General features: G+C 44.9%; 1 protein-coding gene across 4 annotated transcripts in view; it reads left to right on the top strand.

Annotated features, from left to right (window-relative positions):
- EXOC6B (exocyst complex component 6B) overlaps positions 1-25,007 on the top strand; it is a 311,854-nt gene that overhangs the window by 133,198 nt on the left and 153,649 nt on the right. For 3 of the 4 annotated variants that reach the window (XM_080379560.1, XM_080379559.1, XM_080379562.1), the window contains exons 7-8: positions 13,334-13,510; positions 22,797-22,865. In XM_080379560.1, coding sequence (XP_080235686.1) covers positions 13,334-13,510; positions 22,797-22,865 — 246 coding nt within the window. The remainder of the gene's footprint in view (positions 1-13,333; positions 13,511-22,796; positions 22,866-25,007) is intronic. The other variant, XM_080379561.1, reaches the window with a different exon arrangement.

Genomic DNA, 25,007 nt, shown 5'->3' with positions numbered 1-25,007 from the left:
ATGGGCAAAGAGGGATTAAAGTGCAGAAGAGCTTTGTGGAAGCGTATGGGAGTTGCTTGGTGCTTGAGGGGTACAAGCTTGTTTGAGCAGAGATGGTAGTTTCCTACTCCAGATAATTGAAATGTGTCTTTCCCTCCCTCTTTTCTTATTTCTCATTGTTGGTGTTGTGTTTTGGTGTTTTTCTTTTTTTTTTTCCTTTTTTTTGCTATTACTTCCATGCTGTTGGAAGTGTGGCAATGGTGAAATGGTTTGAAATTTCAGTCTTTAAATCTAAATTGTCGTAAAGTGCTTTATGAGGGTAAGAAATGATGCCCTGGAAGCTGGGCGTTTTCTTCTTCTTTTTGAATATTCCTAAAAAAAACTATCTTGAGGGGTCTGGGTAGAAACAGAATTAGAATTAGAGCTTTGAAAAAATGCCTCCAGGTTGGACTCCCCTCTTGTGTACCACATATTGCTCTGAAGGAGGTTTGTCACCGAAGAGTACTGCTGATTTATAAACCCCAATGCTGACTTCAGTGAATTCAACTGAAATTCAACAGAAAATCCTTTTGCAACGCTGTGTCTGCAGGCAAGATGGGCTCATTTCATAGATCACATCTTCTTTGGCAGGTACTTTGGCCAACAACTTCTATCCAGAATAGTGGATTATTCTAATCCTTATTAAGGTACCCTAATGAAAGCAATCTGTTTGGAGAGTACATAACACTTGGGAATGCCATTAATGGCAATTTAGGATATTAACACCCCGTCGCCCATTTAGGATCCTTGCATAGGGAATTCAGAGGGAGAGCTAAGCACGCAGCTATGGGGATGTCTAGATCCAAAAACCTGTTTCTGGCCTTAGAAAAGTGATATGGATGTGTTACAATGATTGCACACAAAGTGAGATTACAGGTTTTCAAGCTAGCAGTGTATTTTTTGATGGCAAACTTCTGTATCAGTGTTCAGGTGATCACTTCTGGGCAGCTGTGGTCCTACCACAGCTCCTCCTTTGCTGAGTGTTGTACTGGTAGTGAGTAACTGTAATGTAAAGGCACAGCATGCAATATTAAAACTTGTATTCCATGAAATACGCATTTAATTTGTGTAAGTGCTTGATGAGAGATCATGCTTTTTCTGAATTTATAAGCGGAGTTTCTGAAATAATATGTAATGGGAACAAAAGATGCATATTCAGATATAGGGAAGGGCATGCTGAGCTTTTCCATCTTTTTTTGTTGGGATGTCGGGGACAAGCATGTTTTGATTGAGAGGAGCAGGCTTCAAATAACCAAAGAATTGCTGTGCCACAAGGGATGTTGTTGAGGGCTTGTGCCCGTCAGCCTGGAAGAGCTGATGGCCCTGGGGATTGGAATGGCTGTGTATATTGTCTCTTACGAAATGAGGAGTAGAAAGCCAGCTGTGACAGCCTCCCGTCTTCCAGCTGCGACTGACTTTTGGTTTAAGATGGAAACATCCACGGTATTGAGGTCAAAGGCTTACTTGCAGGATTTTTTTGGGTGGTTAGGCCAAACATTATATATATTGTTAGAAAACTAGCAGTGTCATGCAGCAGCATCGGTGCCGTTGTCCTGGCCACTTTATTGCAAAATTGTATGAATGGTAAAATAGATGGTGTCTGATTGAATCTCACTTATGCCTGATACTCATCTCTCTGTCGGCACTGAAGAAGACTGTCCCTATAGGAATGAGATCCTGGCTCTATTGGGGCAATGGTAGAGTTTTTTTTGAGTTTAAGGAGGCCAGGATTGTTGCTGCGTGGGTTGACATTGGTCAAGGTGAGCCTGGGATCCTCCTGGGGGATTGAACAGTAGGTGGGTTGTAGGGGAGAGGGCAGGGAGGTAAAGGAAAATGAAAATAAGAGAATGTGTAACACTTTCATGTCTTTATTCCTGGCTAAAAGGTTCTCTGCAGTTTCCCCGTTAGCCTTTAGAGGGCAGATCACGTCCAGTAAATAGCAGATTTTGGGACTTGCCTGATTTTCCGGTTGCGAATTCTGAAAGTTTGGAGGCTGAATATGGATAATTTTTTTTTAATGCATAATTTCAAGTCTGCAATAACTTCTGGTGTTTTAAAGGATGAATATTATGTCAATTTACAGAAGGAAGATGAGATCAAGTTTTGATTTATCTATGAGTATTTACAGTCTTTCTAGTTTCAGTGCTAAAATTGTGATGAAAGCAAAAAGTTACTTATCGATGTGGGGAGTAAAATCCTGGGAACGTACTTCAGTAGAGAAGAATTATGTAATATGTTGACTGAATTCATTTTTATGTTAAAAAAGACCACAAAAAAATCATTTGAGTTTGAAGAGGCGGTTTTAGAGAGTAATACTGTGTGATGAATGTGTAATTTCATTCTTCTCTGCTATAATCTCTTCCCTGAATCGCCAGGCCTCATGCCCAGCAGTCTTATCCTTGGTGAACAATTGCTTAGAAAAAACCTGTTTATCAACAGAATATTCCACAGTGTCAGAGGAATCTGCATGAGACTAAGGAAGCCAAATGAAATTCAATCTCTTCTGTAAAGTCGTTTTCAGTGAAACTTGTCATACGGGGATTAAATATCCCTTATAGTCAACATGCTTGGAGAAGCAGTGGCTGTTTAATTCTATGATTAATTAAAACCAGAAATAACATAATATTATTCTGCTTTCTTCTACTACTACCCTAAAGCTCATGGATCATGGAGAAGATGATTACTTTTGAAAAAGCCATTTAGTTCTTAACAAGAAAAGCTAGTCTTTGTGCCTCAGCCCTTTTGGCATCTGCTTTGTGGATTTCTCATCAAAAAAACCATAGTGGTTATTCCTAAACAGAACTAAATATTCTTTGTTCCATGAAGGATTTCTCTCTCTCTTTCTTTTTTTTTTAAAAAAATATATATTTTTTTAAATCTTTGGAAGGTAGAAGTACTGCTGCTGTCTGCGTCCCCCAGGAGAGATGACAAGATCATAGGGGATTCTTTAGATTTTAGGATTCAGTCTTTAACTGCTGTGATCCTTGCCTTGCTTGCTGCATTGGTGGATGAGGGAAGAGCAACAGACATAATTTACCTGGACTCATGCAAAGCATTTAACAATGTCCTGCATGACATCCTTGTCTCTAAATTGGAGAGACATGAATTTGGTGGGTGGACTACCCGGTGGGTAAGGAATTGGCTGGATAGTCTCACTCAAAGAGTTGTAGTCAACAGCTCAATGTCCAAGTGGAGATGGTGATGAGTGGCGTTCCTTAGGGGTCTGTACTGGGACCAGTGCTGTTCACCATCATTGTTGGACACATGGGCACTGGGATTAAGTGCACCCTCAGCAAGTTTGGGAATACCAAGCTGAAGGATGTGGTCAGCACACTGGAGGGAAGGGATGCCATCCAGAGCGGCTTTGGCTTAAGAGGTGGGCTCATGTGAACCTCATGTAGTTCAACAAGGCCAAGTGCAAGGTCCTGCACCTGGGTCAGGGCAATCACAAGCACAAATACAGGCTGGGGATGAAGGGATTGAGAGCAGCTCCGAGGAGAAGGACTTTGGGGTGCTGGCTGAGGAGAAGCTCAACATGAACTGGCAATGTGCAGCTGCAGCCCAGAAGCCAACCCTGTCCAGGACTGCATCATAAGAAGCATGGCCAGCAGGCTGAGGGGAGGGGGTTTGTCCCCTCTGCTCTGATGACCCCCCACCCCGTCCCCCGCAGCACTGCCTCTAGCTCTGGGGCCCCCAATGTAAGAAAGGCATGGAGCTGTTGGAGCAGGTCCAGAGGAGGCCACGGGGATGGTCAGAGGCTGGAGCAGCTCTGCTGTGGGGACAGGCTGGGAGAGTTGGGGGGGTTCAGCCTGGAGAAGGGAAGGCTGCGGGGAGACCTTAGAGCATCTCCCAGTACCTAAAGGTGCCTCCAGAAAAGCTGGAGAGGGGCTTTTCACAAGGGCATGTAGTGGTAGGACAAGGAGAATGGTTTTAAACTGAAAGAGGGGAGATTTAGATTAGACCTTAGGAAGAAATCCTTCCCTGTGAGGGTGGCGAGGCGCTGGCACAGGCTGCCCAGAGCAGCTGTGGATGCCCCATCCCTGGCAGTGTCCCAGGCCAGGCTGGACGGGGCTTGGAGCAACCTGGGCTGGTGGGAGGTGTCCCTGCCCATGGCAGGGGGGTGCAACTGGATGATCTTTAAGGTCCCTTCCAACCCAAACCATGCTGTGATGATTTAACTCTTTGGTACATTGGTACATAGCTTTGAAGTTGTCCTTACAGCACTGCCTGCTCTGAAGCAGACAGCAGTTTGGGCGAGCACCTCTTTAGTCTACCACTGGAAAGACATTTCTCCGTCACAGAAAACAGGATAGTAAGGCTCTCAAGACATGCTTTAGTCTAACAGGTTCTTCCGTGACATGATCAGTTACAGAACCCATGTCTAGCATGCGGTCATTGAATATGTTCTTGGGTCTCCAGTGATGGAACATGTTCCATTAGGCGGTCGCTTGCAGTCCTTAATGCTCCTGTCCCATCTCCCCCAGGTCTCGCCCTGGCGTCATCCGCTGCGTTGTCAGGGCACAGAGTTCAGCGCCTGTAAGACTCTGTGAAAATGCCTTTGGGTGCATCTCAGAACAGATGAGTCACTGGTGCCGATGTGTTGGATGACATTACTTTAAGCCATTGCCGAGAGCGTATTAGTACAGATTCTTCTCATGGAGGAAGGTTGGAAGGGAAGATCTGTGCCCTTGCTTGAATTGGTGGAAAGCTGCCCACTGCTTTGATGCAGTTGAGGACCAGCTGTGGGACTGGTTATTTCAGAGTATTGCGAGTACGGTCAAGGATATTTTCTGACTGCAGATCTGAACTGTGAGTTAGATCCTAAGGGTATCTGCTCTGCAGGTCTTCCCAGATCTGATTTAAAAGACTTACAAGCTGCCTTGTGGAAAAGCCAAAAAAAAATGTTTTGTCCAGGACTCACCACTCAGGGCTTTATCCTTGTATTTAGATGAGCCTCTGTGTGTTCCAGGATAGTTGGGACCATCTAAGATAGGTGCTTTGAACGTTGCCAGTTTCTCAGAACCTTCAAAAAACCCAAACCAGACTGATAAATGGAAACAAAAGCAAAATCTGGAAAGGAAACTTGTCTCCAAAGTGCTTGACAAGGCCCAGAGAGAGGGTGTGTGAAACAGCAGTTTGGGAACTCCCACAGAGAATGAAATACAAGGGTTTAATCTGAGGCCAGGCTATGAGGGCTAATGCTGTTTTCTCTGTATAACTTTCTGAGGGTCAATGTGGTCAAGGTAGATAAGCAGGGAGCAGAGACCCAAGCACGGATGAGCAATAATCCTTGTTTGCTGTCCTGGCTGCGTGAGCAAACCTGCCTCTGTTGCAATTCTTGACACACAAAACGGGGATATTCAGCAGTGTGTTCCTCAGCTTGGAATGACCTGCACCCCCTAGACAGTGGAAAGTAAAAATGAGAGTAAAACCAATGAGAAATGTTGGTATCGGCTTATCAGACTTTTTCATTTGCCTTACTGTGGTTTATGAGAGTGCATGAGGGCCATGTAGCGTGTCAGACCCCGAGGCAGTGGTACCTTCAAGCTGAAGCAGCAGTTGTAAGCATGCTCTAATTGTTTTTCCAGAATTACCCGTGGATCAAACCCTGAAAAGCTTCACGGTCCAACATGCCTTCAACCTTTTGTGAGCTGTAATACGTGACTTCTTTTTACCCGAAATTGTCGTAGGTGTGATAGTTGCAACTTCTCTGGGCAAGGCTGGAGGTGTAGGGTAGCAACTGGAGAGTTGCCCGAGTCGATTTGAAGGGAGGTGAGGGTTGGTGTGCTGTCACTTGCTGCTGGGGTTGCCTGCAGGCTTCAGTTATTGAGCTGGGAATGTTCCCATGTTGGGGATGATGGTGCTGGGGGCTGGAGACCTCTCAGTGCTTTCAGGTGGAGACGGGCATTTCCTTGGTGCTACGTTGGCTGCTGGCTGCAAGCTCCAGTGCTTTGCTGTGAGTATCTTTAATGGAAACTCTGAGCCCAAGCAAGAGTAGGGCATAATGTGTCTTTAACTTGAAGCTTGAGACTGTCCCCTTACTTTCTCCCTCCCTTCTCCATCTCCATCCCTTTTTCTTCTGACGTTGGTCTCTGGGAAAGCAAGCCTTTTGTCTGGATTTTTCCTTTTTAATAGTTTCAGTTTAAAAAAACCCTATTACCTTCGTCATGCCCTGATTGTCAGAGAGCGTGTTGAAACAAACCCTTGCTGAGAGAATAATTACTAGTCCCTGGTGCCTGAGAGAGTACTTAAAGCTGAGGCTTGGTCCTGCACGGTTGTGTGCACCTGAGTCATTCTGGGATGGGGAGGGTGAGAGTTGGACCCTCTCACCTGTGACTGGTTTTGGTTGCGATTACCTCGCTGCTCCCTCTCTTACTCGGCGGGGTTTGGTTCAGTTGCAATTAGGCTAACGAGAGGTTAAACCAAAGTGTGGGAGTTTCCACTTGTGCTTTGAGTCATAATTAAGTCTCGTCAGGGAGAGAGATGCCTCTTCAATGCTGTATGAAAAGGCAGCGTTAAAAAACCCCCACCATCAGAGTGTGGTGTATGGGATTGCATATAGCAGGGGATTTTGTATGAAGGCACTCGGCATTTAAAAAGGAATTTTAAATTCTTGGTGAAAGTTAACAAAAAAGTATGTATCCAGTTGCTTAACAGTGAGCAGTAAACTATTTATCTCAGCCTGGCTCACAAAGTGCTGGGGACTGATTAAACAAAGATCCAAGCTGTGGAGTTGTCAGGGCCACGGTCTTTAATGTGTTTGAAATACCTTGTAGAACAGCTGTCTTCCTACTGCTTTTAGTCTGCTTATCTAATTTTCGGCTTCTCCACTCAGTGTAAATGTGATAAATAAACTTTGTAATCACATAACTAAGCTACTTTTGATGCCTGCCTGTAGATATCTTGTTCTGGAGGCTAGGTCACACAGAAGTGTAAATCAACACTTGGCTCAATAAAGGACGACTTAAAAAATGGCTTTTGGTCTTTTATTGTACAGCTGACCTGGAGGATGTGGTTGCCCAAGCCTTTCTATCAATGCTAATGTGATAAACTTCTTTTTACAGCTCCTAGGAAAGGAGAGCCTTGATCACTCATTTCTGCAAGTACTGTGGTGCTGGAACTTCCCCAAAGAACAGTAGAGATTCAATAGATTTTGTATAAAATGCTGAATTAACTAAGTTACTCTTTACAATGGACTCTGAGGATATAAATAATGCTAACCTCGTCTTGTGGGTCCGAAAAAGGAGCAGGGGTGTGGGGACGAAGATAAATCACTGGGTGAAAGCAAAAGCAAAGGGAGAATTGGGTGTTCCGCATTGCATACTTTATGCCATAAATTTATATTTGAGCAGAACTGATATTTGGGAATATCAGTATCATGAGCTGGATTTTAGCACTGGGTGGGCTGAGGTGGGGAGAGTCATTTTCAGGGAAAGAGGGGTGGGAAGTTGAAGCAAAGCCTGTGGAGGGTGTTGGGGAGAGTTAACTTGTTGAGTGCTGCATTTCTAAACTTACTTTAATTTTTTTAATGATGAGGAACTGACTTTAAAAAATCTTGTTCTTGGGCCTTGTTTCCTGTGCTGATGGTGAACTTTGTCAGACAAACCTCTGACAAATTGTTTTCTCTGATAACCAGTTAACACCGAGAAAGCAGATAGGCAAAAACTCTTATCATCTTGACAAGTGACGGGCTTTTTTGTTAAAACTCAAACCAGAAGCTGTGTCAGTGTGTTGAGTTTACACCTTGCAATAATAATCCATGCTTTTATCTGATCGGAGGGGGATTTTATAACTTTCGAATGGGTCTTTGGCAAGAAGCCAACCCTACTGTCATTTTTTATTAACTTTCCTTTTTTCTTCCCTTGTAGCCAGTCTGCTTTTTTTTTTTTTTTTTGGTAACATTGATTAAGGAATATATATCCCATTCCTAGGGATATTGGGAAATGATATTTTAAAGTTCGGTGTCTCAGACCATTAGAGGGGTCTATAAAACAATCACAGCAGCAAATGTGCAGTAACTAATCAAAACCACCGAAGCTAACCGCAGCAGTACTTCATTCCCTTTAAATCATAAAACCTTTTTCTTGCTGTGCCTTATCTACTGTCTCATCAGGAAAGAGCTAATTAGATTCTTCTAAGAAGTAAATATTGTCAGTTTGTTGGTGCGTGGAGGTGATGGGAGGCAAGACACACTCATGCATTGTCAAACCAATGCAGAAAACAAGGCAAAGTTATAAAAACCCTATAAAAAAGTTTTAAAGGAGCTCATTCCCTGTGTAGGTGGTATAACAACTTTCCCTTACGGTGGGTATGGCTGCTGTAGGCAGAGCCTGGAGAAGTCCATGACCCGCTCTGTTACTCCGTGTCATTCCCCAGCTTAGCTACGCAGGTTGGGGTTGCAGGTTTGGGGCTGTGTTCGCTTCATCACAAGCCATCAAGTTGCTTTGAAAAAGTCAGCTATGAAAAATTCAACTACTACTTGTCACGAGTGTTTTAAGCCAGTACTTTTAATTTCTTATGCATAGTGTTGGGTCTGTGTGCTTCGTTGGTTGGGTTGGCTTGGTTGAGTTGCGATGGGTGGTGGGGGGTGGAGTCGCTGCTCCAAAGCTTGCAGCAGCTGTTTCAGGATGGACTTGTGTTAAGGACTTGTGTTTAGGACTCTTGTTGGACAGACTTGAAGGCAAAACTCCCAAAGCTACATCCTGCAAGGTTGAGCACTTGGCAGAGTGGTGTACGGGTAATGTAACAGAAGTGCATGTCTGGGGAGAGAAGACATGTAGTAAAGATGGAAGTGCTTTCTTGCCTTGTTCCTTTGAATCTCTGCTTCTCAAGGAACAACGGCAAAAAGGATTGATTCTTCTGATTGCATTCAGCCAACAAAACCTACCAACTTCTCAGCTGTGGAGATGAAATTCCTTCTAGGCTGCCCGATGGCCAACCTCAGTCTAGTTCCAACAGCAAACGTAGGGCACTGATCTAAACCTGAAACCGGAGGTGGAAAGCTGCCTTTGTTTCTTATATCAACCAGCCTGGACATAGTGTTGCTGTCAGGAAGACTGGGATTTCTGCCGTGTCAGAGCAGCAGAGGGTGTTTCTGTGCTGCAAGGAGGCTGCCAGGCTGCTGTGCTGGTCATGCGGATGAAGACAGCGGCTGCGCTTGGAGGGAGTTTTTAGCTACGTGAACCAAACACTTTGTGTGTTATTGCTAAACGTAGTGTTAGCTACAAACAGGCATTTGGTTTCTTACCTTTTTTTTATCATCACATTAAGCAGAGAGTCAAGAGATTGATAGTCTTGTATAATAGAAGCAATTTTACACAATAATACAAAAATGCACTGGCTTTCATGTAAACCACACTAAAAGGTAAGGGGATTTTTTTATTTGATTTTTGTCCCTTGAGGGCTTTTCACCTCCCCTGTAGCGCCAGGTCCCTCCGTTTTCAGAGGGCACGCTGGAGTGTCGCCTATGCTTTGATGTGGTTTCTAAAGTGTGCCTCTTCATTGGGCTCCCTACAGATGCCTTTATGTGAAACAGAACATTAAAATCCAAATGTGCCTGCTCTGCAGGTCATTTTTCATCCTTTATGTGTGATGTCAAATATATTGCAGGGTTGTTTTGCTGCACCCCCTACCCAGGAAGGTGCGGGTAATGAGATGGGGGTAGGAGCGGGGAGTACCTTGGCGGTTAAGCCCAAATTTCTCCTTAGTTGCTTCCTTTGGGCCTCTCCCCAGCTCCCTCTTTCTCTCAAGGTGAAACTGAAACCTCGGTGACTTCACCCAAGCTTGCCGAAGTTAAAGAAAATTTGATATTTCTCACTTATAGGTCACTTCAGTCCAGATTGTTTCCTGCCAAGAGTGGGGGCGGGGGAAATGCCCTCCTGTTAATGGAAAAGCAATTACTATTTTTTCTGGCGCGTATGTTGTGTCGTTCCAGCGTAACACCTAGGTTACGGGCTCTGCTGGTATCGCGCTGGCTCCTCGGGCTCCCAGCCGGCAGTTGATGGGCTGCACCCATCGTACGACAGAACGGCAGCTGTGCGAGGTGGGGGTCATGTGCTGGGATGTGCACCGGTGTGCTGGAAGGGAATAAACATTGGGTTACTTTGGGCCATTTGTTGGTCTTAAAGGTAGAAATCCCTGGAAAAACTCTTCTAATGTAGAACTTCCCCCCCTGCTCCCGATTATTTTAAAGGTAAAAATTGCTCTTGATGGGCAAAAAAAGCATGTTTGTGCCATTAGGAGGATCCTTGTGGGTGTTTTTTGTGGATCTCTGGGAGATGGGACATACTTTTTCTTTTTTGTCTCCCTTTTTCCTTTTTACCAGTAGGTCCCTGGACTTGAATGCAGGTCAAAATTCTTCTCTTGGTAAACTTTCATTTATTTGTTTTAAAAGTATGCAAAATGTGGTGTTTGAATTTGGATGTTGAGCTCCTTGGCCTAAAGTGATAGAGCTTTTTCTAGAAGGACAGATTTTTTTGACTTTGGGATTTTTTCAATACCATTATTTATCAGGTCTTATCAATATTTGATTTGGATCTTATCAATATTGACATGGGGGCGATAGCTGTCATGTACTGCTGTGCTCCTCTTGTGAGCATAGCCGAAGCTGAAGGAAGACATTAACGCCTCTTGTTTGAAAAGAGATGGGGGATCTAGACAATGTGTCTTCTGAGAACGTGTCCACAAGTTCCTCTGGTGAGGCTAATTCTGTGTTCAGCCTAAAATCTGAACGTTACGTGCTTAAGGCTTCGGCAGTGAAGTTCAGAGCTGGCGGCAGCATCCTTCAGCTTGTTAGCCCAGATTTTTCCTCTCCCATGACCACTTTTTCTGCTATGATCTTGCTACGCCCTGTTTAATGATCCGTTTCAAGCAGAATGTTTTATCCAAAACTTTGCATTTTCCCATTCTTTGATTTCTTCCCTTTCTGGAGGAAAAAAGATTACATAAATTTGAGAGATTTTAATGAGTACACTGGGCTTGCTTTTGGTATAATTTATAGTGGATTCAGTGTTATAACTTCATTACGCTTCAGTTGAGTAACTTATGTCATAAATGGGCGTATCTGAGAGTGGAATCGAGCCTCGAATCTCTTTGTTGTGTGTGCTTCAGAAGGACCAAACGCTCACTCCCCTTTTTGAAGTCCTAATTCTTTTTATACGATGTTGCAATGTCTTTCTATAGAGTTGTGCCTCTGATGTTTGAGATTTCTAATGCAAAAAATACCACTTTTCCCCCAATTGCTTCAAGTATTGATGTTGCTAGAAAAAATTGTGTTCAGCAGTGTTCACACAGACCTTTTCCTGTGGCTTTGTTGCAAAAACCCCTATTGTTGACTCATCCCTTAAGAGATCTTTTCGTTAAGCTTGGTTAGCAGTCCCCTTGCTCAGCCGGTACTTCTCTTGTAGGAGCACTTGTAGTTAATAACAAGGATACTACTGCTTTCCAACCACTAGAGGTCAAGATTGTGCTATGGCATAGCACAGGGCTGCTCATCATGTAGAGTTTAGTTCCAATTCATGGTGCAACCTCGTCTAGTGTCTAGTATTTAATTTTATTAATAGTTGCTATATTCATTAATTAAGACAAAGCCAATTGTATGTGCATGGTGTGGAGGGTGCTTTGCCTTACATGATGGTAGAGCCTGGCTGGATTTTGCAAGAGTTGGGATATCCATGCCCTGCATTAGTTTTAATATTCTTCAGATCTAGAAACTACACAAGTGATGGGTCTCTGATGGGGTCTTTCTTCCTAAGGAGGGATTCAAAAGGGAGTTGAGCTGAGAGAGGCTGTCAAAATAAAAATTGCTCATAAATTATTTTTGTGTGATATTAATTCTTTTAAGAGTTTAAAGGGAAATAATTTTGGAGGTTTGCACTCTAGGTAGAGCTTTCTACTTTCTGCAGTTCAGGGAGCAAAAGTAATTATTTATTTTTTTTTAATAGGTACCACTTGTTTTAATTCTCCATTGTTTTGCTAGCACAGTTGGTTTCACTGACAACCATATCTACAGTATGGTTTCTAGTATTCCTTCTTCCTTCTAAAGCCAAGCTGTCACATTAGCTTGGGGCAGGGGCTGGTCCCGTTTCACCACCTCATTTGTCTCTTGTTGTAGGGGAGCAATAAAATACATGGGTGCAGGTTTGATTCTGGTTGTACAGGTACTTGCTAGAAAGAGAGCTTATATTAAAAACTGAAATATATATATATAAAACTCATTCTTTTTTAAAAAGAAACCTACCATCTAGAATATCACTTTCAGAAAGACATCTGGATGGTTTCCATACACCTTTCTTCTTACATACTAAAAATTCATAGAAAAATATGGGAGAGGTCCTATAAATTTATGTGTATATATGCATATAAACTTCAGGTTTTCAGAGTGTTTAGTCTCTAGTTACACCAGAGCATCAGCCCACATGTGCAGAGCCACCGCATCCATTGGCTTGGCCTTTTTCCACTTCTTTTGGCCATGATTTGGCACTTGTGGCCACTTGTGTGTTAGTGCTGTTCCCCCTCCTTACCCTGCCTTTTCATTTTGAATTTCTTGGTCAACTCCTCTTGAACAATTGGAGCTAAACTGTTTGTCCTGTCTAATATTGTGCTTGGTAACAATGAGGAAACCAAAGGAGTTTTTGCAGCAGAGCACACGCGTTGACCTCGGCTGCAAACAAACTCCAAACCCCCAGGAACAGATACCAACAGCAGTTCCAGGGAGCTCTACCGAATCTGTGTGTTTCGCTCCCTGAATCGTGGCGCTTCTCTGAGAGTGAATTTTTGCTCAATACCTTTTACAGCTCATTCTGTACATCAGCAATGTACAATTAAGCTCTCCTGGGGTACCACAAAAATGCTTTCAGGAACCTCTGGGGTCCAGATGTGGAATGTTTTGTGCTGACATGGGTTGAAAAGAGGAACAAATCCAACTGTTAAGTATGTCCTTTAATTTAGCCTGTGACAGTCACCACATGGCCTATGGGCTAATATTTCTGCATCTGTGCTGTAAATAGATCAATATGGCAGTATGATGGGTTTGGCATCTTGATTTGTGAAGAGTCAGAATATTGTTTGTATTGTTGCGTAATCCCTGGAATAGTTTTGAAACAAATCTTCTGTTTCTTTGGAATATCTGGGTTAGGAAAAACGTAACATTTTTACGTTTCTTTCTGGGAAAGAAAAAAGTTCCATTAAGTTGTGTGTTTTATTTGTCTCATTTGTCATATTTCATGACTGATCGCATCTTTTGGCTTTAAAAAAAAAAAAAAATTAAAAAATCGGAGGATGCTATTGTAAAAGGTGAAATCTGCTTTTTTTCTAGGCACAGCAACAAAGAAACCTGGACAGTATTGTATCACAGCATCCCAGGATAAGCGGGGGGAAGAAGTCCAAGAAAGAAGTCTGCGCAAGTTCAGATCTGGAGGTAAAAAACACTAGCCCCATGTCTGAGCAAGATTCGGGTATCCTGGATGTTGAAGATGAGGATGAGGATGAAGAGGTAACTGTATAACATCAAACCCAGGAGACTGGACAGTTTGGGGGTGATCGGTAGTGTCTGAAACGATGTTTGCGCTTTGCTCAGTCTTTGATGTTGCCGTGCAGAACATGGGCTGTGATTCAGTGTTGCATTATTTTGCACTCTTGCCCCTGTTCACGTTAGCAGGCTCAGCAGAGGGGCCCAGGATTGTATGAGAACCAACAGCCTGTGTCTTCTCTCCCCTGGGTCAAGGGCTGCACCTCTGTGCTTACTTGGGAAGGCAGTTTGGTAGCTGTGCTTCATTTAAAAAAAGACAAATCACTGTGTAGCACACAAGATACTTGTTCTTTTCTGTGGGACCTGTGTCTTGGTGGCAGAGGCATACTTTGTGTTGAATAGGGTTGTGTGGGGACAGTATTTTTTTAAAGCAATTTTAATTCCTTGATGGTTCTGCTGCTTCCTCAGACCTTTCTGGGAACTGCAAAGCATAACCTCGCTGCTGCTGGTGTTGGTTCTTCTTTCCTCACTGCGCTGGAGGATAGTGCATGCGGTGGGTCATCTTGGATTTGTGGTGCTGAGCATGCCAGGGTGCCCTGTCCCTCTGTGTTTCAGGAAAGGCGGCTTGGAGATAGGTGTTTGGAGTGCAGGTCATGAAGTGTTGAGTTTTTTGACATGTTTTTCATTTCTTGTAATGCCGTCTTGTGTTGGACCTTTCGGCAAGCTTTATCCGCCACACTGGATGCTTTTTCTCTTATTGCTGAAGCCTATCTTATGTCAGAAGAATGATATTTTCAGCTGCAACCTGTAACTGAAATGGGTAGTGCTTGTTGTCCTGAACCTGACAGTCCGTGACCAGCCAGAGAGGAGGTTTAAGAACAAGTTTCTGAAATTTAAAATAGTGTGGGTTGCTCCAGTGGTTCTGTGCTTGTGTTCTGCCATTTTCTTTGCAGTTCAATCCTCTCCTCTTCATCTGTGCTGCACTTCCAAAGCAGACTGAGGAGATCACCACTTTCTGCACAGGAACCAAACTGTAGGGTACAACCCGGAGTGCTCACACTGCACTGAAACCATCTGGGTGGGCTATTGACTCCTACATTAAAATGCAAGTAGAGCAGAAGTTAAACAAAAGAAGAATGAGTGGGACGGACATGTTTTTTTGAAAACAAACATTGATTTGAATAGATCTGTTTTGGTGTTTCCCTGTTAAAAATTAAAAGACAGTCCTTTGATAGTTCCTGTTCCATCTCAATCTAAAAATCCCTCAGTTACTGTGGAGTGGGTTCTTGCAGCAGTGTGAAACGTGGTGGTGCTGGTGGGGTGTCCAAAGTCGATTTGAATTAGGAATTAGAATTGAATTTCTGTTAGAATTGAGAGATATAAGGGAAAGCATAAGGAAAACATTAAGGGTGGAAGAATTTAAAGACAGTAGTTGGTATAGCACGGTTGGGTGAAATCACAGAGTAGTTTGGGTTGGAAGGGACCTTAAAGCCCACGCAGTCCCACCCCTGCCATGGGCAGGGACACCTCCCACCAGCCCAGGTTGCTCCAAGCCCCGTCCAGCCTGGCCTTGGACACTGCCAGGGATGGGGCATCCACAGCTGCTCTGGGCAGCCTGTGCCAGCGCCTCGCCACCCTCACAGGGAAGAATTTCGACCTTGTATCCAATCTAAATCTCCCCTCTTTAAGTGTAAAGCCATTGCCCCTCGTCCCATCGCTACACGCCCTTGTAAAAAGCTCCTCTCCAGCTTTTCTGGAGGCCCCTTTAGGTACTGGGAACTGCTCTAAGGTCTCCCCGCAGCCTTCCCTTCTCCAGGATGAACCCCAGCTCTCCCAGCCCGCCCCACCGGAGACTCGGGCACCCTCCCCACTCCGCTGCCCGGCGGGAGGTGCCCGCGGGGCGGGCGGGGCCCGGGCGGGGATGGGCGCGGCGGGAGCGGCGCTGTCCGTGGTGATGAAACAGCGCGGGGGGAGCGCCCGGCCGGGCTGCGGGGCCTCGCGCGGAGCCCCCCCGCCGCCTGGCGTCAGCCCTGCGCCCCCCGCCATCGGGCAGAGTGGGGGGCTGGGGCACCTGCCTGATGGGGGGCGGCTGCGGGCCTGGGGGGTCAGCCTGGAGAGAAGGGGCCTGGGGGGGACCCGGTGGCTCTGCAACGGCCTGGCAGGAGGCTGTAGCCAGGGGGGTCGGTCTCTGCTCCCCAGGAACCAGCGACAGGACGAGAGCAAACGGCCTCACGTTGCGCCAGGGGAGGGTGAGATTGGGTGCGAGGGAACATTCTGCACCGAAAGGGCTGGCAGGCGCTGGCACAGGCTGCCCGGGGACAGGGGTGTCATCATCCCTGGGGGTGTTCAAAAACCATGTGGCTGTGGTGCTTGGGGACATGGTTCAGTGGTGGCCTTGGCCGTGCTGGGTTAACAGTTGGACTGGCTGATCTTTAGCATCTTTTCCAACCAGAATGATTCTGTGATTCTGAACCTGAAGGAGTGGTTTGTGTGTAACGGGTTGACCCTGGCCAGTGGTTACCCCCGCCCCACCCCACTTACTCGCTCACCCCCTGCCACCCAGAATAATTGTGGGGACAATGTGAAGGGCAAAACGGAGGAAACTCATGGGCCCAGGTAAAGACAGTTTAACAAGTAAAGGGGAAAAACCCCATCAAGTGCTGCAAAGGCAGTCGCGCAGCACCTCACACCAGTAAGCCTGATGCTCAGCACCATGGGCAGACAGTGTCTGAGCAATGGCTACTTCTGAAAGATCAAATCCAAAACCCTATCCCCTCCCGCCACCCCCACAGTTTTATTGCTGACCCTGGCATTACATGGCATGGAATAACCCTTCGGTCGGCTTGGGTCAGCTGTCCCAGCAGTGTCCCCTCCCACCCTCCTGCCCAGCCCCAGCCTACTTGCTAGGGGGCAGAGTAAGAAATAGAGACAGTCTTGATGCCATGTAAGCACAGTTTAACAACAGCTAAAACACTGGTATGTTATCAGTGCTGGTTTGGTCACACATCTAAACCACAGTACCATGTGGGCTGTAATGAAGAAAATGAATTCCAGCTCAGCCCAGTACAGTCTGTAAAATCTTAATGAGCAGTTCTTTGGTAAAGGGTTCTCAAAAGTTACAGGCCAACTGCAGAATTATTTTTTCATGGTTGATGGATTCAGTCCTAGCTTCTCATTTTCTGTTGTGACTCTTTCTTGTTATGGTTGTCTGATCTATGCAGGAATACTATTAATTCAGAATCTGAGTCTCTAAAGTTAATCCTTGTTGCTTAAAATTAAGTGTCCTGAGTGCAAGTGAACTGCATCTCGCTTCCTGCACAGCCCCACGTTCTGGAGTGATGGAGAAGGCTTTCTGGGCTTAGAGGGGCAGTACTGCAACAAGTGGGCATGTGTTGTTTGCTGTGCTTTGCCCATCACTGAGATTGCTAAACCTCATGCTTCTCAAGGAAATAGAGGATGACTATCAGAAAAACCTTGAGAAAGAAAAGGTGTCCCCTTGTAGCATAAAGTCAGTAGACAAGTAAAGGAATTATCCTAAAGCATTTGAAGTCTGTACTGGTAGATATTGCTCTTGACCTGTCACAGCCAGTAAAGCCAACCAGTAACTGCAGGTTTCTATTTGGAAGATGGCCAGTGAAGACTAGTTGAATACAGAAAGGGAAGAATGAGGGGTGCCTTGCACCCACTCCTGCCCAGAATTGTGAACAGGATGGTCCTAGGTGTTTCTGATTAAGTTGAGGCAGGAGAGCTTCCTGATCCTGGTGCACAGTGGGCTAAATATTTCCTAGAGGGAAAAAAATAAATATCTGAGGTGCTTCAGGAGGCTGTGTTACAGAGTTCTCCACCTAGGCAGGATGAACTGTTCTGGAAATCCTGTGATTCCTTACCCATATGGAGCAATCCCTTCATCCCTGCCGCAAAATCTACAGGAAAAGCTTTGAAAGGGAAGAAAGAGCAGAAGGGGTTTGCTTACACTGTTGCTTGTATTCCTGTGTAGACCATTCTCTCCCTTGGAGTGAGAAGCATAAGAGAGTTCTGCTAGCTGCATTCAAGAGGACAAATACAAGACTCCACTCCATTTCATGTTCTCCAGTTGGGAGACATTATGGTCTAGACTTGTCCCACTTAGGTACAGATGCCTTGCGGAGGTGGAAGCTCCCACTATAATCAGAGTGAGGGAACGGGCACGGCTGTAAAGTCAGCTGGGAGAAGGCTTAAATTCTGTTTTTATGAATGTCAAGCTGCAGAAGGAGAATTTGCATTTCACAGCGAGTAGCTCCACAGTCTGTTCAGTTTGTGCCAGCTGTTTCCTTTGTAGTAAAGAGCATCCAGAAGACTACAAAGCTCATCCAGATTCTTCTCATTTTCAGTGACTTTTCTTTTGCGATCTTGTTGAATACCACAGGACAAACTCGCTGGTCTTGTGCCTCGTTTCTTCTTGTCCCCAAAACAGACTGGTCAGGTGTCTGTGAAGTGGTTGGATTGAGTTGGACTCCCTGGTGCTCCCTTGTGAGAGAAGGGAAGTTCTAAGGAAGGACATCACACTTCAGACTTCAGAAAAAAACAGCCACTCAACTGTCTATGAAGAATAAATTAAAAAATTCCAGACAGTTTTCTATTTGGAGACTGAGTTTGGCACTCAACATCAGCAGGTGTGAGGTGTAGCCAAAATTCATCATGCTTCTGGCGTTCCTTCAGGTTGACCTGGCTGTAGGAATAAGTTGTAATTCTCTAAGTGAGTGTAATAGATCTCTGTTACAAAGTTTTGGGAGCTGGAGCAGGGACCCCAGGGACCTCTCTTGGCTTTCCCTGATAAACGGCTTTGTTAGATGCCATCAGCCTTCACCTTTTGTTTGCTTCCACTAGTAATTATGCAAGCCATATTTTGGACACTGAGACAAACCTCTCTATTTCCAGACAAAGCTGTCTGCCTGTTGTCTATAACATGAGCCAGACTGAGATCAGTTAGTCTGCAGGACCGTCTGGCCACTTCCAATATTACAGTATCCTGAACATCCTCTTGACCGTAGGAATACATTCATTCACCACCACCACCCCCACCCCCCCGAAGTTTAGCCATGGGACACAGTGGGACAGTCAAAGGATGCCAAGACCATACAAGATGTAGTATATCTACAGCAGAGTTTATTCTTTACTTCCATTCAGCATGGGATCAAGTGCTTCCCAGCTGCTGGTACCCAAAGAGATTAGATGTGATTTGTTGAATCATGGAGTGGTTTGGGTTTTTTAGATCTTTAAAGGCCACCTAGTCCAACCCCCCTGCTGTGGGCAGGGACATCTTCAACCAGACCAGGTTGCTCACAGCCCCGTCCAACCTGGCCTGGAATGTTTCCAGGGATGGGGCATCTCCCACCTCTCTGGGCAGCCTGTGCCGGTGCCTTACTACCCTCATCATAAAAAAATCCTTCATTATAGTCTGAATCTACCCTTTTTTAGTTTAAAACCATTCTCCCTTGTCCTATTGCTCTAGGCCCTATTAAAGTTTGTCCTCATCTTCTTACAAGTCTCCTTTTAAGTACTGAAATGCCACAATAAGGTCTCCCCAGAGACTTCTCCAGGCTGAACAGCCCCAGCTCTCCCAGCCTGCCCCCACAGCAGAGCAGCTCCAACCTCTGTGACCATCTTCGTGGCCTCCTTTGGACTCACTCCAACAGGTCTATGTCTCCTCTGAGCTGGATGCAGTGAAGAACCAATGCTACCTTCAGCAGTAGAGTTTTTACTCTGCAAGGTGAACGGATGCTTTCTGCAGTTTATGCATCACAGGAAGAGACCCAGCCTGCTCAGCATCCTCCATGGGACCTGAGCCTTTATGATGCGGTGTTGTGTGCGCTCATGGTCCTCTGTGCCAGCTCATCCATGTATGCCAATCAGTGGACCCGTGAGATGGTTCATAAAACACCTCTCTTGAATGCCTGCTGTTTAAGCCTTAAGCCTGGAGGTTACACAGAGACACATACGTGCGTGCACCCCACCCTTCCCTCCCCCACACACCCCTGACACCCACCTCAGTGGGAGAGGCGTGAATGTATCTGTGCTTGTGCCATGTCTTCACATCAGAAAATAACAAGGATCACAGATTCAGGCTGTTCTATCACAATTTATCTAAAGCCAGACTGGAGCATACCTTAACTATGGGCCAGCCTTGTGTTGATGGCAGCTACAGTTGAACGTTTCCATTGGAAACTTGGCTTCCATGGGTTACAGTTGCTACAGTCAGTCTTTAACTCAACTGACAATGTTCTTGCAAAAAGAGTGTTTGGCTGTTTACAGAGAGTGGCAGGTCTGCCTCTGCTCCCAGCACCAGGAACGTTCCGGGTGCAGGATTTGGGAATGAGGTTTGACTGGGAAAATTTTGAACAAGATGAATAAATTCTTTGTTCTGCAAATCAAAAGGAAAAAAAAAAAAAGATCAGGCTGAAGGGGAGATGTCAGGGGAGTAATCAGTCCTGTTGTTGAGGTGGCTCTAGTTCACATTTCATCATTGAGGTTCAGAAATCAAAGATCTGTTTATTTTTTTGAACACTGGTAGTGCAGCTTTGGCTAAGAAAATCAAGTCCCTCCTAAAGGGTATGTGCTAAGCTTGAATTTTTAGATATGTCTAAATATCTACATATCAGCTAAATACCCGAATATGTTAAATATTAGATATGTTTAAATTGTGCAATGTGTTAAACTAGCCACAGAGATAGCTTCATATATTCTGTATATTCGGGTCCCTGGATTGGTTACTCTGGAAGGATTTCAGAGGACAGGATTATTATGTCTTTTGTTGTAGGGCTATGGCTGTGTGTGGAAGAGGTGGTCAGGTTTTTTCCTTGAAATATATTGTAGGTTTATAACCTGCATAAAATCCTAGCACAGTTTTTGGGTGCCTGTCTTTCTGTTTGCAGAAAGCTTTCTTGTGGTCCAGGAATTGCACTTCCACATCTGATAGTGTTCTACCCAGATTAACAGTTTTAAAGCTGTTAATGTCTCAGAGATGTTAATTCTGCAGGATAGTCCAGCATCTTTTTTTGTGAGTGTGTGTGTGGGCTTAAAAGTTTTTACAGAAGATCAGAGACTGTGAAAATGTTGCAGTCTGCTTTGAAAGAATTTCTCTGGGGGAGTAAACTCCGTTTTTGGCAATGTCCTGATTTCACAAATCTTTATCAGGAATATTTCTCCATGGACCGTGTTCAACTAGTGCCCCAAATCCAAGAGGAGCAAAACCGTTTGATCCTGAATTCAAATTCATAGGAAAACATTGCCTGCTTTGATGATGTTGTGAAGGGATGACAGATTTCTCCTCCCTTAGAAAAACGCAGGGTGGACTCAGGTCCATGCAGTCCAGCTTCCCCACGCTGATGGTGGTCGCCGGAGGATGGCTGGGTCGAGCAAGTACCGATACTTCTCTGTCTGCTTTACTGATCTCCAGCAGTTTCGCAATCAGGGATTTCTGAGCCAGAAGCGTTTTACTGTTCTACCAACTGGAGACCAATTGCGCTTTATGCCGGAGGACTACAGCAAGGCAAAATCTGTATCCCGAAGAGTCCACAAACCAGCTGAAATATGGCTTTGGGAGCTATTTAGGGAGCACAGAAGACCTGGGAGGCTGCAAATGGAAAATAAATGGCAAGGAAGGCATGATAAAATTGGCATTAACACAATAAAACTGCTGCCCGTCGTTTGCAGTTGTCAAATATAGTCTTATAAAAGCTAAAAGCAAGAATGTTAGTGAGACTGGTGAGCTCTGTTTCACAGCTGCTTGCTCTAGGTTCAGCTGCAACCCTTCAGCTGGGGCATGTTGAACAGCCAGGTTTGACATGGAAAGGGTCACACGGGCGATTCCAGCCCAGTATCTCGCTTGGAAACCTTCCTCCTTCCTGGTGAGCCAACCTTGCCTGTCTGCAAGACCCGCTCAGATGGCATGTCAGAGTGCTTGCTGCCAGGGTGAGAAGGAAAGCCCAGTGGGATGGATGAGCCGGCTCATGCTATACCCCAGTAATAGTCTTATCTGTCTGTTCCCAATGAGCTGGCTGCTTCCCTTCCCTGCACCGTCAGGTTGGGATTGTCAAGTTTTTGGGGGTCTCGAGCGATGCTGCTGGCATGGGATGGGATGCTCCCACGCCATGCGTTGCTGCTCCGTAGTTTTGCCATTGCTTCAGCTCTAACCAAGAACCTGTGCAGCGCTGAGGACTGAGTTTCTCTGCATGGAGGAGATCTTTTAACAGCTCCGGTTCTGCATTATACAGGAGGCTATGTAGTTTTTTTAAATAGCAAAACCTCCCATATTCCCTTTCCAGCCCATCATTTCTGCACTCCCCTGCTTGGAGCCATTGCTTTAGACAAGGAGGACCACTCACCCCAGGCACTTTGGGCACGGTTGGATGAGGCTTTCATACCCTCATCCAGCTAGAAACTTCCCTCTTCTTCATCCTACCTCCTTTTTAGCAGAAATGCCTCTTAAGTGTAATTAAAAATATATCAAATAAACATGTTTCCCAGGCCTGTCCATTGGTCCCTTTCATCTTTCTCCCCTTTTTTCCACCACATGTCAACAGAACACTCCCCTCCTCTCTGGATTTTGGGGGAGAAGGGTGGTTGCTTAGCTTTATGTCTTGGCCAACAAGCTTAATACTCTGTTGGCTTGAACATATCCAAAGGACACAAGCTTCTTGTATGCAAATTTCTCCTCTGATCTTTCCTCTCGCCTTCCCTCCCTCCATCCCACCCTTCAGAAATGCGCTTCCTTGTCCCTGTGCAAGACTCACTGTGTTGTTGAAAGGTGGTGGAGTCTGTGTGGCGCATGTTTTTTAAGGAAAAAAAAAAAAAAAGAATTTGTGCTTTTAAAGAAATCAAATTAGAAATCTAGAGAATAAGGTCGTGTGTTGTGTCCCCCCCACCCCCCGACATTGCATAAATTGCAATAGCTTGTGCCAGAATGCTTGAACTTGTATTTAAGCCTATGGTCAAAATTAAATCTCTGCTGAGCTGGCTAACAGAGGGCCAAGTGCTACAATGTGATTCCCTAGGGGAGTGTAAATAGAGCGAGACCAATATTAAATGAAATTTTCCTGCTTTGAGTATCTTTAAAATTTTTAAATCGAGGATATATTAAATACATCCTATAATTCAGATATAGGTAGATAGATATCAATTATCAATCTAATTATTACATACCTGAAATCCTGGTGTTGCTCTTTTGAGCCTGCATGCTTTGGAGTTGCACTTACCTGTATGTGGTATTTTAGAGTTGCACTTGCCTAGATGTCTTCTGCCTATTTCACACCAATCTCCTGCTGTCTTTTAGGTGCCTGGGGCTCAGGACCTGGTGGACTTCTCACCGGTGTACCGTTGCCTGCACATATACTCTGTCCTGGTGAGTAACTGCCGCCCGTGAGACCAGTGCTGATGCTGGACTATGGTTTAAAGAAGACGATGTGTTGCCGCTCCTTCCATTGCTGCTGCTGGAAGGAGGAGGTTGGAAAACATTTATTAATGTTCACCTAGCTAGGAAGTGCGTTACCTGTGGTAGAAAATAGGCCAGTGGTGGATGGATTTGAGTAAAAAACTCACAGTTACTTCATGCAGGCCACAGAAATATAAAGGGATATTTTCTCCAATTATATGCAGACCCTGGGTTTATAATATACATATTTCTTGGTCATGCAGTTTTTCTCCAAGAATTCTTCTTTGACCACAGTAGCTTCATTATTCAGCACAAATGGAGAAGTTGTGGGGGAGCAGTTGTTTTTGAAGGTATTGTTTGCTGCGCTTAGAACTTTGCTGCTCTTCAAATACTGTTTGGCAGGAGCAGGTCTGCTGCCGTCCCACCAAATCCACCGTTTGGCTTTATCACTCCCAGCTTCCCAATAGGCTTTGCGTGCGCTGAAACACACAGCCAAACTGAAACTGTGATGTGCCGATGTTTGGTTATTGTCTGAAAAGTGTACTCTGAGCAACACTGTGTTCTTGAGAACTTCTCAGAAGAGCTCCCGTCCCTGCGGATGTAGGCTGCTGGATGAGCTGTGTTTTCTCCTAGGCAGTATGAGTACGTAAGGCATTGATTTTCTTATTTATTTATAACGAGGGTGTATAAGATGCCCTTTGTAGCTTGCCCTTCAACTTTCTAATTTCTAAGATGCCTCCAGCAGCGTATGAGCCTTGTATCTGCAGGCCCAAAGAACCTGTGTTTGCATCCATTCTTTAACATCCTTTGGAGGGAGGCAGCTTGCAGAGGGCTCTTCTCCTGTGGTTGAGCAATCTGAAGCCCAGGCAGCAGATGAAAGGAGCACTCTGTTCGCAGCTTTCCTCCCTTGCCACGGTGGAGCCAAGCTTGAGAGAGAATTGTTTTTAAGGCACTTCTAAAGCCAGTTTCTCCAGCAATACATACAAACGAATTTGTGAAAGGAAAAGAATTGTCATAAGAACATTTATATAAAATCTTTTTGTGCCCTCATCTGTTAATAATTATGTAATTTGGCTACATTGCCATGATATTTTATTGGAATGAAAAAGTTAACCTACCCAAAATGTGTTACTCTGTTTATCTTGGACAAAAACCTCCTCTTCAAACCCGGTTTTGGGAGCCCGGTTCAGGGAGTGTGCTAATTGAAGATTACAACTGGTCTAAAACACTTTGTGGATTTCAAAGTGTCACTTTATTTGGAGAAACTTCAGTGAAGAATATGTGTAATGAAAACAGGATTAGGAATCCTATTTGTGTAGCTTATATGCATTTGTTTAATGCAGGGGTATTTATTTAATTGTGTATTTATACATAAAGCTGTTATGAAGAGGATGAAGAGCTTTTGCCGGGGGATATAACAGTTTTGTGCATTTGAAATGGTCTTGTTTTTTTATTGGGGCTTTGTTGTTGTCTTGTTGCTTTATTTTTTAATCTGAAATAGCAGTTGGTCCTCCGGACCGTAGTAGGGAAAGGCTGCTGCTCGAAGACAGGTCTCATGGCTGGTGCTCTGTGCTGGATCTGGAGGGGATTGCCTTCTGCTGGAGCTGGGGATAGTGCAGGGGTCTCTGTGGCGGGGAGGTTCAACCCAGTGCAGGGGTGAGCATCCTCTATCCCCAGCCTGAGCTGAGCTTATGCGGTCCTTCTTCCCCTACTCCTTCTCTATTTCAGCCAAAAGCCCTCGTAATGAGGAAAAAATAAAATACAGCAGAGCTCTAAAGAAGGTGTGTTGGTGAGATGGGAGCAAGAGAAATAGGTAACCAGCCGTAGTAAAGGCTCCTGAAAAGAAGATTGCCCTTTTCCTGACCTGTGATTGAATCCTGCCCTGGCTTTCGAGGCCCAACTTGGGCTGAACAATGTCAGAGATCCAGCAAGCATCGAAGGAAATAGTCACATCAGTGTCAGACGGAAGGATCATAATGTAATAGTTACCAAAAAATCCTAATATTTGTCATTTACAATAGCGTTATCTAAATGCTTGGCCTGCAGTTAAAAAGGCCCACGTTGAATAAACATTGAGATATTTATTATTTTTAGTGAAATCGACCTTCCAGT

Source organism: Falco punctatus (assembly GCF_963210335.1).
Source record: "Falco punctatus genome assembly, chromosome: 1".
NCBI lineage: Eukaryota > Metazoa > Chordata > Aves > Falconiformes > Falconidae > Falco > Falco punctatus.
This window is presented reverse-complemented; position numbering and strand designations above follow the sequence as displayed.